This window comes from Falco rusticolus, chromosome 1 (genome assembly GCF_015220075.1).
Source record: "Falco rusticolus isolate bFalRus1 chromosome 1, bFalRus1.pri, whole genome shotgun sequence".
Classification (NCBI taxonomy): domain Eukaryota; kingdom Metazoa; phylum Chordata; class Aves; order Falconiformes; family Falconidae; genus Falco; species Falco rusticolus.
This window is the reverse complement of record NC_051187.1, coordinates 33111744-33130978: the sequence shown is the minus strand read 5'-3', so window position 1 is coordinate 33130978 and position 19235 is coordinate 33111744. Positions and strand designations below refer to the sequence as shown.

Here is a 19235-nt window from a genome sequence, read left to right as displayed (position 1 = left end):
TGGAGGGACAGGGAAGTGTGGGGGCAAACAAGGGTCCAGGGACCAGTGGGGGACATACGGGGGTGTGGGGACACATGGGGTTGGGGGGACACGGGGGTGCAGGGACATGAGGCTGGGGGACACACACAAGGGTGCAGGGACCCATGGGGCTGGGGGGACACGGGGGTGCAGGGAACACACGGGGGTGCAGGGACACGGGGGTGCAGGGACACGAGGCCGAAGGACACACACGGGGGTGCAGGGACCCATGGGGCTGGGGGGACACGGGGGTGCAGGGGCACACGGGGGTGCAGCGGCTGGGGGGCTGCAATGCCACCGCGGGCCGAGCCCGGCGGCCCCCACGCGGTGGCGGAAGGGCTGGGGGGGGGTCGGCAGGAAGGGGGGGGCAGGAAGGGGGGGGCAGGAAGGGGCGGGCCGGCCCGGGCGCGGCACCCTGGGCCATGGCGCTGGCGGCGGCGCGGCGCTGGGCACTGGCGGCACTGGCGCTGCTGGCCCCGGGCCCGGCCGAGCGCAGCCGGCCCTACGCCGTGCTGCAGAAGCAGAACCTGGGTAAGCAGCGGCGTGCTGGGCGTTCCTGAATTCATATTTTATTTTAAAAGCTGATTTGGGGCGGGGGGAGGGGCGGGGGGGATTCACATCCTAACGTGCCTCCCCCCGCAGTGCTGCTGGGCAGCATCCTCAGCGCCCTGCTGCTCACCATCATCCTCATGGCCGTCTGCGTCTACAAGCCAGTCCGGCGGCGGTAGCGGAGCGGGATGGCTCCATCGAGGGATCGGTCCCACCTGGTTCTCCCGCTTGGCACCCATCCATCCCACCTGCCAGCCACGGGGGATGCCCTGGCGATGGGTGCGCAGCTCTTCGCCCGCTCAGCATCGCCTGGCTCCATCGCGACACTACTGGAAAGCCTGGCAGGCTGCCTCCCCGCAGCGAAGCCGCTGGGCATCGAGTGGGGTCTGTAGCATCGCGCCTTCTCCCCCAGCAAAACGGGAGCTGACACGACGCCCTGGGAGCATCCCGGGTGCCTGGGTGCACCCAGAGCCTGGCAGGCTGCGGGGAGCACTGGGGACCCTGGGTCAGCACGAGGACGCGGCCAGGCTGCTGACACTGCTGTCTGACCCTAGGCCCGTGTGCTCCGTGCCACCACGTCTTGTTTTGCTTTCTGATTAATTCAGCTCCCTGCTTGAATGCCGAGTCTGGAGGGTTTGTAGTGCAGCCTTTAAAAATAGTCTGAAGGCAGAAGGCTCAGCGACTTGCTGCAGGGGTCTGGTACGTGCTTGCCTCTTGAGCAGAAATGCTGGAGCTCGAGCAGGTGCTGGTGTAGCTGTTCAGGGACAGGCTCCTCATTCCTGACATTACGTGCTTTAACTCTTCGCTAAATAGCCCCAGACAGCCGTGCTGAACTGTTACAAACCGGGGTGCGGGCAAGGGTTTCCAGCTTGTGCCAAAGGCTCCTCTCCTTGCCAGTGGATTTGTGCTCCTGAGCAGGTCACTGTCCTGCTGGAGATGGCAGCCTGCAAGCAGGGAGATGCTCGAGACTGCAGGGCTCAGGCTCCCCAGTTGCATTTAAGCTCCAGACAGACCCCATTCTATGCATTTTCAGTAATAAATCCAAGTGTTTACACTGAAATCACACTTGCATACAAATGCTGCTATTTTGTTTTGCACTGCTATTAGTAACTGGATTTTGCTTACTAAGTATTACTTTGGTATTTAACATAGGGGTGTTTTGGCTAGTAATTTATTCAGAGTTTTAAAACTTAACTTTTCCAGAACAATTGTGTTGACCTGTTCTCTAAAACCTTGTGCTGCATCTGGTGCGTTTTCTGTTCAGTTTGTTTTAAAGGACACTGACCACTGTCATTGCAACGGGGTATTTTCTTCACTGCTGGTCTGTTAGTGAAAGGACAGTAGGAGGCTGGCCTAGAACAGATCTAGTTATTAACCTAAGCGAAACATGAGTGAGGAGGCAAGGTAACACTGCTCTGTTGCTTTCTGATCCTTTGGTTTTTTGACTGGAGTCCTGTATCGCTGATTTTTCTTGGTCCTTTATTGGATGTAAAACTTGGCCTGTAGCTGTGTGCTGTTCATGGGGTGGCTAGCGGAGCTCGCAGCTACGGCTCCCCATTCCCCGGAGCAGCGTTCTTGTTTGCATTCATTTTTCACTCCCCGCTATGTCTCTTTGTACAAATAAAAAGCTAAGGAAACAATCCAGGACTCTCTTATTTATTCATGGATGTTCTGTTTGTTATTAACTCAGCTGTAGCTGCAGCAACGGATGAGGCAGTCCCATTTCACACCTCGGATAATCTTACAGTGGTGAGGGAACAGGAAGCAGTGCTGGGTGAAGCCCCCGATTTCATGGATGTTTGTTAGCAGAGAAACTGTTAACAGTAAACTGGAAACAAAAGTTCATCCTGCAAGCATAGTGCAGTTACCAGCAGACAGTAACAGGTGATGTTCAGTTATGAAAACTATCTCTTTTGAATCAAAAGTCAGCCAAAGCAGTGGAAGAAGGATTTCCAAATTAAGCATGGCATGAGTTGTTACTGTACATAGCCTATCTGCTTCAAAAAACCATCCAAAAAGCACAAAAAGTGCATACTTAGTCTCATTTTCTGGAACAGATACGAACAGCGCTGGCACTGTTAGAAACGGCCTCAATTGAAAGAACTTTAAAAGCTGGTTCATAGTTTCAGAGCAAACTCCAGGTATTTTTAATTGAGCTTCTGCTTTCCTACACGTGCCTCAGGCTTCCTCGGAAAGAGAAGCTGGACTCCGCTTTTATGCGGCGGTCTCAGCACTAACATTAAACACGCTGTGCAACCCTCTGCCGATCTCCTGTCCCCGTTACTCACAAAAAGGTACGTGCAGAAATGAGTGAAGAGCACTGCAGCCCCGCTGCCTTCCGCTGCCTCAGCGCTGGCTGCGTGCCACTGATCCCTGTCCTCAAAACAGGGAGACTCAAAAGGTTGGCTGAAAATGTCAGGGAAGTCCTTCCAGGGATTATATGTCTGTTTCCAATTAAACCAGAATGATCTTTGATAGTTTCACAGACAATAAGGTTCACCTTCAAGGTACAAAAAGGCAGATGAGGATAATTATTAAAAAACTCCTCCAGTTACCATGTTAAAAAAAAAATATATATATATTTATATATATACTTGTGCGCATTGAGCTCCACCTTGAGCCCTGTGAGGCCCGGGAGTTAGGCTCAATCATCTTTATGGGTCCCTTCCAACTCAAGATAATTCTACGACTGCGCAGGATCTTTGGTTTTTCTTCCAGCACACACAGAGGTTCAGAGGATGCTTTTTACCCATTTAGTGAAGATGTAAACTAGAGCTTAAGAAAATCAGCACCTTTCAGGGCAGCAGAGCCTTCTACTTTAGATGGAATGATGCAAATGTCACAGAAAGCAAAATTAGAAGAAAAAAACCGCCACCCAAATTCTTCTAACAATCTCAGATGAAGAAGCAGGAACATAACAAAACTTGAAGTGATACCGCTCAACATTCTTTAGTTTACAATATAAAAAAAAAAAGGAACAAGTCAGCTTGACAAAAGATATTCCCCCCTCCTCGTAACCTTTGAAATGCTTAATAGAACAAAAGCAACGTCAGACAGATGGTTTTATAAAGGCAACAGCACTCTTTTATTTCCACTGGAGATAAAACCAGAGTTTCATCTCCTACCTCACAACTTTGTCAGAAGCTAAATGCAAGGCTTATTCCCTTTTTTGCAACTGTGACAGTCACAGTAATCCCCTTTTCAAAGATGCAATTCCCAACACAGACCACTGCACAAGAAAGTCAACATTCCTGCAAACACCAAATAAGCTCTTTAGGGATGCAAGCTGTATCATTAAACAAAAATGGTGCAGATACACCAGTTCTAGCGTACACTGAAAGAATTTTAATCATTTGCTATGTAAAACAATGGATTATTGGTTTAAAAGAGGGTTCCAAGTTACCAACCATCTCACTGGTTATGATCAAGTCCATTTGATAGTGATTTTATACTGGTTAATAGTTGGTCACACAGAACTGCCCTGTTTTGCCCAAGGAACAAGTGCAGGATTAGGCAGCAAAATCAGACCATATGTACCATAGGTTCTCCACACTTCTGCCAGCCAGGACAGAGGAATATTACTCACATTTAACTACTGTAAGGCTTTCCTGTGGATGTACATCGTGTACTTGTCGAGTGCACTTGAGAGTCACAGTGTAAGTACTGTAAACACTGACAGAAGTGCCGATAAAATAGCTACAAATATATTGTATGACGAAAGACCTGAGGAAAGCTGGTTAAAACATACTTGTGAATTGTTACAATACCGTTTTTATGAATGTAGTCATATTGGCTTGTTTTAAAATCAATAAAAATACTCAGATAAAAAAATATATGTATTCACCTGAAGGATGAGCATTTGAATTTTAAAAAGCAACACACGTTTCCCTTTCAGATGAGAGAATTAAAACTTACCTTCCAATAAGTATACATTAAAATTTCACCTGATTTTTTGGTTTTTTTCCTATTTGAATTTAGCACCCACACATAGGCACGCACTTATGCACACACACCAAGTGATCGCAAAGAAGCACCTGTATCTATCGCTTATTTTCTTGCTGCCCTCTGACTACGGGAACTAGCTGGTTTTGAATCACTATAGAAACTGCTGCTTTACTAGACAGATGGTCCCATTTTAGGATCTAAAATTTTACTGGCTACTTGTTTTGTCCTTTTTCAGAAAGCACTAGTTTAATCTTGAGCTTGGATTAGCTATTCAAGTATAAAATTATCCCTCTTAAGCAGGAGCACATGATAAAATCTCAGTAATTAGAGAAGAGAATCGCATATAAACAAAACTAACAGAAAATCTCTTGTCACCATGGTACACTGTCAGCATGAAGAACTACTGTAGGTGTGTATATGCATATAGATACTCTTCCATGTAACAAACTGGAAGAAACAGACAATGGCTTTGAATTATTCAGAAGTGACTAAGCAGATGAGTATTTCTTTGGTAAGTAATGAAGTTTCCCTCTTGAACTCCCCCAAAATCAGATTTTGCAAGCTTTACTGCAATCCTATGTCCTGACGTTAAGCAAAATTCCCATCTGCTCCTCAATAAATAAGTTTAGATAAAAACTTTTCCTTCGAAGCTGAGACTGCATGGTTGGCAAGACAAATGCAGAGTCCCATGATCTGAAACTCCCTCAAAGAAAAATAAATCAGCTTTTGGTAGCTGATGATGCCAGCTTAGAAAGCAGGTGAAATGTTTACTTAAGCAATCCAGGAGTGGTCTTCAGAGTGAGAGCTCTGAAAGCCTTCACTTTTATGCAGATTTGGTCATCCTTATTGCAGGAGATCGCTAGCTAAGGAGTTATTATTTTTCAACAAGAGAAAGCTGTAAAACTTGCTGGAGCTCTGCATCTTCCTCTTCACGACGTTGTTTCTCCCGTTCCTCCTGCTCTCGGACAGACAACTCCATGGCAAGCTGTAAGTCTTTTTCAAAACTGGAAGGTTCGCTAGGGGTGCTGCAGTGCGAGTTACCTGAGCTTGTTAGATAGCTCTCCTGCAGTGCCCTGAAGGAGAAAAAGGACTTTAAGAAGTAACAGAGACAGAGCCTATCTCACATTTCCTGCAATGATCCTCCCTAGCAACTTTTTCTAACGGCAAACCTGAAAATCTCTCCCTAGAGGGCAGTTTTCAGGATAAGGAGACCAGTTGTTCTAACATCTGTGAAATTCCCAACATAAAATATGTTCTTTGAAGGGTCCTTTTGAATCTTTCATACACCCTAACATTTAAAATTTCAACAGGCTTCTAAAAGCATTCTCACCTAGTTTAAAGGTAACACGATTGTCCATAGACAAAAGAACCAAGAGGATGCAGTTCCTGGTGTGCACAAAGATTTCTTTGCACTTAACTGCAGGAAGACCCAACAGATACCACAGCATGTTCTCAAGGGTCTGTTAAATACACATTGCTAAGTTTTTAAGGATGACATCACGATTTTGAAAAGAAAGAAGAGCTACCCTGACCTGTGCAGCATCTCAAACAGAAATATTCCACAGGTTTAAGAGCAGAACAGAAAGAACCATGTTTCTTTGTTGAATCTGTTACGTGTACAGACCAGTCCCACAGCTGAGCTATACTACGTAAGCCAGGGAGGCCCAGTTTAGAGTCCTTGCTTCTCGGAAAAGGAGAAGTTAGAAGCAGCACAAAAAAAAAAAAAAAAAAAAGAAAAAAAAAAAAGAGAGCTTGAGTTCTGTGCATCTTCTACCTACACACACAAAAATATTGCAAGATTTCTTCATGCTACTGTCAGAAGTATTTTTGCTCTGTTGCTGCATGGCTTGCCACAAAAAACCATCAGTTACCTCTGATACTGTATATTGAAGTCCTGTGAATATGCGACTGCTCCATTGGAATGCACTCCCACTTCCTAGAAACAGGGAAAGACAGACAATTCCACATCTACAGAGCAACTCACTGAAAAGTAACCCTTAAATCACTCATTTCTTCTTCAAAATACATTACTATAGTTTTCTTTTCTGAGGTTCTTAGAAAAATAGGTCCTACACCGGTTTACTTCAGAGATGCAGCTATTGCTGCATAGTCCTTGTCAAAACTGTCAGATCTGCACTGCACAGATTACAGCACACTTACTTTATTCCCACCGGATTCCAACAAACTCTGCTGAATAGCAAACTGCATGATCTCGTTATCTTCATCCTGCACATGTATGTTCCTGCCGTCATCTTGGATGTGGTAAGATTTGGGGATCTCAAACACTGACTGGTCAACCTCGAAATCAGCACCTAAACCAGCCAAATATAGTTATAAACATGGCATAGTGTATTTTTTACAAGTTGTGACTTAAAAAATTCTGCTGATTATTTATGCGTGATTAAGTTAACTCCAAAAATTCAGGTAGACCACCTGGCTAAATATACCAACAGGCTTTGAAAGACTTCTGTGGCAAACAAGCCCAGCGGTAAGACAGAACACAGGGTCTTTCTTTAGGATGCTAGCAAGTGATAAAAGTAAAACCAGTGTGCAGCCGAGTGCTAAGGTGGCTGAAGTCTGACAAAACCAGATAGGGTGGTGGGGGTGGTGGAAAGGCTGCAAAAGATAAACACTACAGTGGCTCTTTTGAGGTTATTGCTATTGAATGGGGTCTGCAACAGCTCATAAGACAGAGTATGACTGGATAACTGCAGTCATGAGCACCCTATTCAAACATAATCCATTCTTTTCTGAAAAAGCATGCAGTCTTAGCTGTCACTTACAGCAATTTTGTATTTCACTTCCTACAGTATTAGTTTGCACCAGAATTCAGACCTCGGAATACTGGGGAAAGCTTGCCTGAGCTCAGTTTAGTTTGTTTGGCAAGTGCTGAAGGGTCAGAATGGGTCAGTATGATCACAGTCATCAGCTGTAATGCACTGCAGGTTCCTCCCACCTGTGAGATGATGTTTCATTCCCTGCAGTTAACCCACATCTCTTATGTGCATTCCATTGACAGAAACGTTACAAGATGTGATCACTGCATCTTTCCACTCCTTACCTGAATCACACTGTGCTCCTCCAACCATTTGTGATGATGTTTTGTCAGCAGTCCTGCAGCCATTGACATTTTCAAATGTAATTCGGGCATTCAGCACATGAAATAGGGGAATTTCTGTAAAAAGTACAAGATTTCTGTCAAAAAGAGAACTCACTCATTCATTTCCATACCCACAGCCAAATCAAACCCCTTACAGGTTTACTGAATATATTCCACAAGCAACACCCCATAGTGACAAAGTATATAATAACTTACTTCACCAGAAAGTTGCCCTTAGTCATTCTCACTCTCTCTCCAAATCTCTTCTTTTATAGTAAGATTTACCAAATGCAAGGCATTGCAGCTAAGAGGAAATGGCTAGCAATAGCCCATCTTTACTGAAATGACACTCTCTTTAAAATTATACTTCTGCACTGGTCATTTGGAATTTGGATTCAATGGCACTGGCTGTACAAGACAATGTACGACTGGGTTCTCAGTTCTACACATCAGTGAGACAACTGGTAGAAAATGAACATGGTTTTTGTAAATACATGCTGCAAAAGCAATAGAAAGAATGGAAATTAAGAAGATGCTACAATACAAATTGCTAAATATTACCAATTTTGACAGGAAATCCTGGTGGAAATTCCAGAGTGATGAAATCCCTAAGTCTGGCAAAATGAGCACTAGTTCTGGCCATCAGATCGATGATCGGAGTAACTTGTTCCATAAGAGACAAGGGGAACTCTTCACTCATCCACAAGGTTGCTTTAAATCTTAAAGAGAAAGTAGCATAAAACCATCCTAAATTTACAGTTTAGGAACAGATGCAAAACAAAATACATAGCACCATCACCTGCTTCATACATTTCAAAGTCAGAACTGTTACTGCTCTGAGAAACCGAATGACGTTCCTGGTCAGACCAAAGGCAAAGCACAGGTTACTAGTCCAAATGTTCTCTTTGACTTAGCAGAAGAAGAATTAGACTACAGCTAAGATCCTTCAAGATCTCTCTCTTGATTAATTTTCAAAGTTGGGATAAAACCACACTGGATATTTGTAAAAATGATTTCCAGAGATTAGATGACTGGGAAGAGACAAACTAGAAATAGTTAAAATATTATTTCTTACTTTTGCGTTCGAATGGTGACTTCTTTCGGTCTTCCTATGTCTCGACCTTTCAAATCAAATTCTGGGTCAAAGTATTCCTCCAGAGTAATAGCAGTAGGATTGTTAGTTGCAGCATACTCTGTTGTCTTGGTCGTACTCTATAAGGAAAGGGGGGAAAAAAACCAAATCACCCCAAAAGTATGGAACAAATACAAGAAACTTTTAATTTCCCTCTTGTGAATTAACTTATGCTCTGTTTCAGACACCAGTGACACACATCCATAAAAATAAGCACACACATTTTGGCTGCTTTCTACCAAGATTAAAAATCTTCAGGCGTTTCAGAGACAGGAAAAATCTACTTAAATACTTTAAAGCTAGAAACCAACCAGAAACATACACACAAGCTACAGCATTTCTAGGCTCCAAATCCTTTAATAAAAAGCAAAACTTTGCCGGACTATTTACAACAAAAATATCTAGATCCATGTACCATCACAACGTCACTCTGATACACAACCAGCAGCTGGCATATCTATTATCTACTGTATTTAAATAAGTACAGATGCAAGAGAGTTTCTAAAGCTATATCAAAATTATTATCAACACGTTTCAGAACAGCAGAGGATATATGGTTTTCCTCCGAGTTGCTCAAGAGCAGTGTGCTAACGTGTCACTTCATCCTTTCATATCCTTGGCTGATGATCACCATAGTAGCACTGTCTCCCACCTGAAGGTCGGTGGACAAGTCTTCCCAGATTACTGGTGGGCAGCCACTAAAATTTGTGCTCACTGAGATTTACTGCCACTGTACACACCCCAGCTCTTGCTGAGCTAATGGATTCTATGGCTTTTTCACAAAAGCGTTCAGGAGGAAGTATCTGCTATTCATACAGAACATTTGAGGGTTTAAAACAAATAAAAATATCCTTAGGGAAAATTTAAACCTCAAAATCAAAATTTCTGCCAAACTAAGGAAACCAGAGGCAATTCCACTCGCACAGAATTCCTGTTGGCACAGATCTCTGCTCTGCAGTGACCTGGTTCGATGTCAAAGACACTCACCTGAGCTCCATACTCATGCTCCACTGTGCCCAAAAAGGATTCCAGGGGGCTCCTGTCAGCTTCAGATAACAGGAGAAAAAAAAACAAAAACAAAAAAATCTGTTACTATTAATAAGCAGTAAAATTTGTGTACACACCAGGCTAAAAAGCAAGGCTTCTAACCCAAAGCGAAGCAGGCAGTTTGTATTTCCTGTAAGCTTTACCAGGCAAGCCTGGGACCTAAAACTGATGGTATAAACCTGGTGCAATACACAGAAGAGAGGCAAAGATCTTCAGTGCTTTCTATCATTAGCAGACAGCTTTATTATTCACAGTGCCTCTCCTCCTGGGCTCCAGGTTAGGCAACAAAGGGCAGTGTTTCCATACAAAGTTACTGGCTGGTCACCCTTTAATTTAAATACTAAAAGAAATCAGCAGACCAAGACAAGACAAAAAGTGCAAACAAACAAAGCCTGTATGAATCTTGTAATCATGGCCAAAGCAAAGTAAAGGCATGAATACATTCTAGAGCAGAAAAAAGCATGGAAAAGTGCAGCCTTTTAAAACTTCCAATAAAATTTCAAGAGTTTTGAAAGGCTCTCCTTTCCTCTAAATACAGCTAGGATAAATACTGGTTCATTCGTAGGTTAGGAGTCAAGTAATGAGCTACCTCAGACACACAACATGTGAAAGTAAAACAGGGCAAAATCAGCAAGAGAAGTATTTTCCTTGTCTATCTGCCCAGCTCTTCTGTAGTCGCACAGAGAAGGTATCAGAGAGCCAAAAGGTTCTACTTAATTCCAGTTATCCTACAGGAAAACTACCTTTGTATCTTTTCTTCTCCTCTTCTGTTAAATGTTCTGTTCGGATTTTTGTGACCACATTCACATTGTTTGCAATGTATACCTTTAAAAAGAAATATAAAAGGACAAGGACAAAACCCAAAAAGCATCACAGGTTAAAGAAGAGAGCTCCCTCTAGTAAAACACAAATCTAGAGACAGAATAAAGCAGTATGGATCTGCCCCTCATTGACAAAAGTCTTAATCTTTAACATACTGGTGATCAACAGGAAATGCTGCACTTTGATTTTTCTATTTGCTTTGGTACAATGGAAATCTGACATAATATATTCTCAACAGAGTGTTGCTAAGGCTGGAACTACATGCCACCTGCTGGGCAAGTTGATGAAATAAGAAACCCTGCAAATCATACACCATAATATCTCCAGACAGCGTTAATCTCGACAGCATCCTGCGCCAAAAGGTTGGCAAAGGAGGCTGGTCATTGACTTTGATGGCAACAGAAGTCAGCCTTTCAACCAAGTTCCTGGAAAGCAGATTTACAGTTTTAAATATGCTTTTTAACTAACTAAACCAACCTCAAAACTAGGCAGGCATTTCCAAGCTTGCTGGAAAGAACCCCCACCTAGGCAGAGATTTTAGAAGAGAATGGGGAAGGAAAGTCGGATAATGCTGTTTCTAGCAGAGGTCATTCGTAAGAACTTCCAAATGAAATGTAGCGGTAGTTTCATTCTGCGGGAACACTAATGAACCCCATGTCCAACCCAACAGTCCTGCAGTCTTATCAGGAAATGCCTTTGTATAAATGTACAAAGCTATTCAGCATTTGTTCTTCTGTTAAATGAAATTGCAAAGTGTAATTCATTGCACACATTCCAAAACCTGGAGTAAACACAGACTTACGAATCAGGAAAGTTAACTGATTGGTTCTTAACTTGAATTCCTGACACAGTAAGGCCATAAAGCCATCTTCAAAAAAATTTCACTAAGTGAAAAGGAAGATAGAATCCCAGTGTCACATGGAATAAAACTAAAAGCAACTGTATGACTCACGAGCATGGTCAGGGTCTTTAATTTACAAGCAGTCTTTTATTACTTGAATTGAAGACGCAACCCATGGCAGCAGGAGGCTTTTGTTTCCTTGCAATACTGTTACTAGAGAGTGCTCAAGGCACTTCAACAGGTTCCTCGTATTTTAAATGGTGAAAGAATGCCAATATACAAGAATGAGTTAAATTGCAGTTTTTGGATGGAAGAGAGTTTTAGCAGTTATGCTGAATCTTTTGCCTCTCTTCTCCTGAGATGCTTTGATCCTCCCTCTCCCCTAAAGCCCTGCTGACGTTCCCACACACAGGCACCATCCCTCCCACAAGCCTGGTGGCCTTGAAGTTCCTCGCTCCTGCCCAATTCTGCTGGCAATGCAATAAAGCTCTCAATGGGAAGCTGAAGATCTGAAATATTCAGGAAATAAAGGCAAAACACAATCACACTTCAGTTAGCTATAAGGCCTCTTAATAGAATAGGATGGGCTTTACCTTTGCTTCATAACCATTTACACCTTCTGCTTTTTCTGTCCTCCATACCCAAAATCCAGATGTGGTTCTGACAAAAAGCAAACGCCACAAGTGTCTGTACAGTTGTATTTCTACACAATCCCCAGCCCGTTTTTCTAAAACTTTTTTTAAACAACATTTGATTATCAACCCCAGACAAAAGCACACATCAATCTGTCCTCACACACACCTATCACAAGAAAGCAGAGGAAGTCACGCTGTTTCTGTTCTCATTCAGTGCATGGCCAAAGGGCAAAGGCTCAGAGATTTTAGATGGAGATGTGGATACCCGAGCCACAGAGGAAGACAGCCTGAAACAAATTGTTTTGTCTCACAGCCTGGGCATGACAGCTTTTAACACACAGTTTAACTTCAAAAGTAACCTGTCACTGCAATTTGGGGAACTGGATAGTAGGAATACTTCTGTCTAAGAAATCTTAGTTTCCGGATGTGTAGATGCTGCAATTACTAAGGCTCAGTGAACATCACAGGAACTAATTCTGGGCAGCTTTGAAAGCGTACTAAATATTCAGGAGAAAGATGCTGGAATTCTACATCTCGCCTTGAAAACACTTGCTTTGTATGATCATGGGGGTGGTTTACTGCATCACAGAGCACTCCAAAAGTAGCTTTATAAAAAGGACTGTTTGAACTAAGCTGACAGATACCTGGATAAACACGTGTAGTAAACAAGGAAGACAAATGTGTGTCTGTGGAAAGACACTCTATACATGTATTTTTATTTAAAGTACCAGTGTGAGATTTGACTGACCTAAGAGATGCAAGCTCTTGCCCATTAGTTTCAGCACTATACAGAGGGTTTGGGTGAAATGCAAGCTTGCAGTGAGACATTAACACTATCTCACTACTATGATAAACTGGAATTTTTCTTTAGATCAGTTCTTTCAAGTGGAAACTCTTTGCCAAGCAATAAAGGCAAGCTGACCAAGCCAAATTTCATTACCTAACGGTACGTGAAGTTTAAAGTAATTTCAGATCTAGCCCTAAAAGTTCTCATTATCAGGGCTTTTGAGAGTTTGTTTTTAAAGCTTTATTCCAAGTATGACCATCCATAATCTTGAAGTGTTTATTTGTTAAGAGAAACTTTGCATCTTACCTTTCAAAAGCAATATTTTTTGTATCAAGGCACGTATTAATTATTGGAGATGTAAGGCGTCTTTCCACATCTTTTCTTTTTGGTGTCATAGATCCCAATGTCAAACGCTTCATGTGTTGGGAAATCTCAAAACGCTCCGTTGTAACAAACTTATGATCATGATTGATCTCAATTAGTTCTGCCCAGCCTCCAGTATCTGTTGGAAATGGTACATCTCAATCTAAAAGACTTAGCAACAGTATTCCAAAATTAAAAACTGAGAATACACTGTGTATCAAATCAGGATGGACACTAATTCACTATTTTGCATTCAGGTGAGATCAAATTTGCAGCTGTAAGTAAAATTATTTTTTATTTGGGGGGCAGGAGAACAGAAAGGGGAAATTAAGTAAAAGACTGAAGTTAAATTTTAGCCATATTACCGAATTTTGACCTCAGATGTACTCAAAGGAAAGAAATTAAGCCATTACATTAAACCACAAAATAATATCTGAGACATCCATAGAATATATGTATAGAACTTTTATAACGTTCAGTACTCAGCCTCAACAGGTCTTTTTGTGCCAAACTGGGATTTCTCACTGTGGCTCATAGCATTTGGTGATCAATGATGCAGACACACTAAAATATTTACCTTCTCCCTTGAAAATTAAACTACGCTTTCCTCTTTCCCAGCTCCTGTTTTCAAAGCCCAGTAAAGTGATATCAACACGCAGCTTGGCACCACTTTTCCAGATGCGGCAGACATCACTTGGACAAACTCTAGAAACCAGTGGGACTATAAAAGAAAAATGAGAGAAATGTAAATAGAAAATATTCAAGAGGCTAAGCACGCAGGCAGTCTGAACTCAAGCAGAAGCTACATCCCTGATACAGCATCGCTCAGTACTATGATCATTATTGCAGAGGAGGCAAGATACTGGTTGTCTTTAGCTTTAAGAACAATCAGCTTAGGGACAAAATCCACCAACTTTAAAGATGAACATGAAAAGGAAGACAACACTAGTTCAGACTAAAAAGATGTGGAATGGCATAAACCCCATCTCCTAGCAGTTTAATAGTTAGCTGTTTGGAAAATTAAGTCAACCGTAAGGCCTAGCATTCATTCCTTTAAAAGAAAAGCATGTACTTCCCAAGTAGTCTATGCACCTATATATGAGATATGTATCACTGACTTAGGCATCAATAGCCACAGATCGGTAAACAAACCCCCAAGAAAAGTCTTCAGCAATTCTAGCAATAGCTGAACTCCCCATTAAAAACCAACCAAATCAAAGGAACCAATCAAACATCAAATAAATCAGGAAACAAAGAATAATTGTGTAGCAAAAATACAAGAGGTTATTTTGAGAAGTGAAGAGAGAAGTATTCAGGGGAGCAGATGCTTCTCTGCATATCTTCTGTGACATCTGTCCATAAGCAAGCCCCTTTGTCTACAGCTTAGGAGAGGTAATGATGACCGAGGTTCTTACCCCAGCTAGTGAACTCCCATTTCATTTCCACATAAAAATCAGGAGTCTGGAGAAGGAAAACACTTTATAAGTACTTCATGAAATAGTTTCAACCTAACACTCAGTACAGCATTTCTCGCGACCATTTTGGATCAAGGAAAACAAAAAAGAACAGAACTCAAGACATGATAAATGAACGTTAAAAGAATGAAATTGAAACTAGCAAACATAAAAGATACTGGCCTACCACTACTGCTTTCTGATGAGCTGTTCCTCCTTACTTTACTATAGGAGCAGTAACACCTTTAAGATTCAGCCCCCAATGCTGGAGTTCATGACTAAGGATTTCAGAGTAAAATCAAGGAGAAAGTCTCCATCTCCCCACAGCACTATGGAATATGCAAGTTGAAAAAAAGAACACAACTGCTCACCTGATTTCAGTCAAGTAAACTGAACTACCTGAATAAGAACTGCAGTCTGGAGTGAGAGGTTTAAACTGAATAATTACCTCATTAATCTTTTGGAGTAATTCAGGAACTCCTCCAAGTGTCATAGAGGTCTGCTGGTAGTCCCGATGCTGCAGAATCATTTGTACCATCTCTGGGTCTCCTGTACTGACAGCCTCATGTAAAACTGAAAGAAATCCAGCCACAAGGTAGTTTCAGTTTGCTTTCTAAGCAAAATACATCATGTAAAATCAGCCAAAATACATCATCTGCAACTGAAAATATTCACACATGACTTCTGTTTTCCAAGTTATCTTTACCTGTCCATCCCTGTGCATTCTCTTTAGTTACGTCTGCCTTGTGTTGAAGGAGGACTTTGGCAGATTCTATATAACCCAAGGAAACAGCAAGGTGCAACAAGGTCCTGCCTCGTGGGTCACGTTGATCAACATCCTGTTGAGTATCCGAGAGAGAAATAATGCTTAAGCTGTCCTATCAAATGCAACTCACTAGAGCACACTCAGAAGAGTTTATATAAACAAAGCTTGTCAGCAGTCATCACGAGTCAGTATTCCCTAGGTATGCCCACGTATTGGTCTGTGGTGCACAGCCGCCTCAGTCGCCAAACACTACGGTACTGCTCTGCACTCCGTACAGTGCAATCTTACTTCTCCACTGAAATAAAAAGAGAAGCAGAACAGGGCCTGTAATATTGACAGGGCAAGAACTGATATCACTGTAAGACATGACTGAGTTCTTGTTGATGTTTCTCATTTCTTTTTCTGTAATTATTTCCTCTCCTGTCTCCCTTCAGAAGGGCTCTCTTTCAGGAGAAGACAGGAGTTCTGGTCTGTGTGCACTGCATCGTGGACAGTCAACAGCCTGAGAGACCAAGAGAGGGTTTACCATCATACAACATAAGGGGGTGGGGAGGAAAAAGAAAATCTAACAGGGCACACAACACTGATTTTGTATAGCACTTTTTGAAAGCATAGAAGCAAATGGTATTTAACAAAGCATCCATTTGACTGACACACACAGCACAATGAAGAGTGAGTGCATTTTGTACAAGTCACTAAAAAACAAAACAAAACAAACAAACTACACAGGCATAAATATCCAAAACATGCAAGCACAACATACTCATACCTTACATATTTTTCACTATTAGCTTAGAGATTTGAAACAGAAGAGCATCTATAACTAAAGGAAAAGGGGAAAGTCAATAGCAGAATAAGAAAGGAAAGTTATTATGCAAGTTAACACGGTTATCTGACAGCATTAAGTTGGAAAGGTCACACACAGAGTAGGGAAAGCTTCATTTTAAAGCATTCTCTTTTCACTTCTGTGGTGGAATACTAATTAATTTGCTTCCCCACATCCTGCAGCTCCAATGCCTACTGCACCAACAGGTAAAGGACTCTAAGGTGTCCCTCCCAGTCATCTTTGCTGCTGTTAACCGGTAACCACACACACTACCCATCATTTGCCATACCAAGTGCAGCTGGCAAGTGTCTTTTGATTCCCTCACGCACCCCTCCGACAGCAAGAAGCTTATCCCAGGGAAGCAGGAGGAAACATATCTTTGGAATACTTAAAAAAAAAAAAAGAAGTTATTTGAAAGAAGATAAAGGAAGTAAGAGACAGACATATTCCATCTTAACACGTTGCTCATTTCCTTACAGTATAAAATGTTCGAGGTAGGAAGCAGCACTTGACAGCTGTGAACTGCAGTCTCAGGCTAATGAGAAGCAGAACGATCTTTATTTAATGACAAACTTTCACAAGTGAGAATAGTATTGAAACAGAACTAAACACACAGAAGCAACGTGCCAATAAGGTTAAAGATTTTGTTAAGGAATAAGATCACATGAATTAGATAAAAAGTAACTGCATTCCAAAGATTCTACTAAAAAGTGGACAGGAGCATGCTCTAAGCAAGCATTAGTAAATAGTGGTGTACCGTTAGAATTGCAGATGACAGTCACTAGTCAGGAGGTGGCACAGCTGATCTTTGGCTCATATACTTGTGGTGTCAGGTATAATGTAATTAATATGCTCTGCTTCTGCAAACTGTATGCCACACTAGCAAATGTCAGAGCTTTCACATAGCGTCTCAGCAAGAAGGATGTTTGCTGCTCAAGCTCTGCTTTAGCTTTTCAGAGCATTTCCTTACGTCATTACCATTTCTCGCTCAGCCATCCCAGAGAGGGAACAGCTTTCTATTTTTCTACTCTACAGCATGAAACAATGATCTTTTTTTTTTTTTTTTTTTTAATACCAGAGATGCTGAAAACATTCCAGCCAGTATAAAAAATGCTGTCCCCACAGTCTTGGGCAGCAAAAAATCTGTAAGAACTGCTGGTCCTCAGCAAGATAGAGGCTTGCTTGATCTTCGGCAGCAGCAGCTACCTTTTCTGCATGTTGACTTCCCATTAAGGTAAGCAGCATTGATTGCTTTTCTGGCACAGAAAAAAAAATTTAACATCCATTGTAACTGCTCCTCTTGATGAATTTCAATGATTCCCAATACTTTCTAAAGAGCTATTCTGCAACCTACACTCAAATGCTTTGAGTCCAGCTTTACAGATACAAAGTCAACATTTAATATCTTACAAAATAAAAAGCATATTCCTACACCTTCTTACATCACTCCCGCAACCACAAATAAACAGGTAAACAGAAAGATGCGCAGCAATCCCAGAAGCCCAGCAAACAGACCTGGCAGTACCATAAAGTTATTTCTCCCTAGAAAGGCAGTCAGCGAGGGGCACCAAGCCCTGTATTAGGGCACAAGCTCTTCTGGGGCCACCAGTCCTACAACAGCCCTTCGATTGCCCAGGTGTCCCAGTTACCTTGTCCTGCAGCTCCTCGTCCAGCCGCCTGTAGTCATTATTCCAGACCAGGACGTGCAGGGGAAACGTGCTGCTGGCCCTGCCGGGGTAACTCATCATGCCAGGCACCTGCAGGAGCAGGGGAAGCAGGGTGCCTACCCTCACTGTTCCCCCCCCCCCCCCTTTATTTGGGAGACCCCCCGATTACCCCTTAAGCTCCTCCTCTCTCCTAGCACCCACCTGCCCCAGGTGGTGGTGGTGGCACTGGACCACAACCCCCTACAAACCCTTCACCACACTCCAAAGGGTGCCCCATGCACAACCCCACTCTTGTGGGTCCCCTGCACCACCCCCCAGCCCCCACACTCTTGGGGAGGGCTCCACTGCTCCTGGTGCCCCCCCCCCCCCCCTCAGCCCCACACTCCTGGGGGTCCCTGCTCCTGGACACAGTTGCCCCCCCCAGCCCCACACTTTTGAGGGCTGCTCCTGGTGTCCCCCTCAGTCCCACACTCCTGGGGGTCCTCTGGTCCTGGGCACCCACACACAGCCCCACACTCCTGGGCACAGCCCCACACTCCTGGGCACAGCCTCCCCCCTTCCCAGCCCCCACACTCCTGAGGGTCTCCCCTGTTCCTGATGCCCCCCACACTCCTGGGAGTTCCCTGTTACTGAATCCAACTGCCCCCCACTCCACTCCCCGGCCCCACGCTCTTGAGGATCTCCCTTGCTCCTGGTGCCACTCACAGTCCCTCACTCTTGGGGTTCCCCCCTTCTCCTGATGCTCCCCCCAGCCCCACACTCCTAGCGACCCCCTCACTCCGAGCCTCCCCTCAGCCCCGGCCGCCTGCACCTCACCCCCGCCCCCGCGTCCCTCCTTCCAGTCTCTCCAGGGCAGCGGCCGGGACAGACCACAACGCGGCAGGTGCAGGGGGGGGGCGGGGGGGGCTCCCCCTCGGTTCCCCTCAGCCTGCCGCCACCGGCGAGCTCACGGAAAGAGGAAGTTCCTGTTCCCCGCCCATCCTACCCCCCGCGGGCGGGCAGATGGAGCGTCCCGCCCGCAAGCTGACCCATCGCCCTCCGCGCGGGGAGGGGGCAGGGCCGGCTGCGCGGCGCTAGGCCGGGCGCGGCGCTTAGCGCCAGCTGCTCTCCCCCCACCCCTCCACAGGGCGTTGGTTTCGTCCGCCCGCTCTGCCGTGCGGCGGGAGCGCCCGCCCTGGCACCGATATAGTGGGTGAGGGCAGGGCTAGGTGGCGAGTAGGCTCTTCCGCCAGACTTCCGACACCTCATTTCTCCCGGCTCCCCCCTCCCCCAGTCGGGAAGGG

The 19235-nt window shown here is 43.9% G+C and overlaps 1 protein-coding gene and 1 long non-coding RNA gene across 3 annotated transcripts; one reads left to right on the top strand and one right to left on the bottom strand.

Annotated features, from left to right (window-relative positions):
• Window positions 1–408: 408 nt before the first annotated feature.
• Window positions 409–2207, top strand: LOC119157064. The gene is made up of 2 exons (XR_005107479.1): window positions 409–549; window positions 661–2207. It is a non-coding gene; the product is annotated as an uncharacterized LOC119157064 (long non-coding RNA).
• A 1420-nt stretch (window positions 2208–3627) lies between these two features.
• On the bottom strand, window positions 3628–18915 carry ANKRD13A (ankyrin repeat domain 13A). Of its 2 annotated transcripts, XM_037403468.1 has the most exons (16): window positions 18769–18915; window positions 17935–18042; window positions 15400–15532; window positions 15142–15266; window positions 14655–14700; window positions 13817–13960; window positions 13183–13378; window positions 12048–12114; window positions 10535–10616; window positions 9732–9790; window positions 8688–8824; window positions 8174–8331; window positions 7574–7687; window positions 6673–6824; window positions 6384–6448; window positions 3628–5585 (listed from the first exon to the last, which is right to left on the bottom strand). In XM_037403468.1, the coding sequence occupies exons 2-16, from the start codon at window positions 18031–18033 to the stop codon at window positions 5387–5389; spliced, it is 1776 nt and encodes a 591-aa protein (XP_037259365.1). In that variant the 5' UTR covers window positions 18034–18042; window positions 18769–18915; the 3' UTR covers window positions 3628–5386. The 2 variants fall into 2 exon arrangements, with proteins under 2 accessions (XP_037259365.1, XP_037260225.1); XM_037404328.1 differs by lacking the exons at window positions 17935–18042; window positions 18769–18915 and adding an exon at window positions 16229–16249.
• Between the last annotated feature and the right edge of the window lie 320 nt (window positions 18916–19235).

Excerpts from the sequence above, each read along its gene's own strand:
- ANKRD13A (XM_037403468.1), bottom strand. The coding sequence starts at position 18,033 with ATGATGAGTTACCCCGGCAGGGCCAGCAGCACGTTTCCCCTGCACGTC. Across the intron at positions 15,533-17,934 it reads ACGAGGAGCTGCAGGACAAG|GATGTTGATCAACGTGACCC; the intron begins GTAACTGGGACA and ends GATACTCAACAG. Across the intron at positions 8,332-8,687 it reads GTCACCATTCGAACGCAAAA|ATTTAAAGCAACCTTGTGGA; the intron begins GTAAGAAATAAT and ends TTTCTCTTTAAG.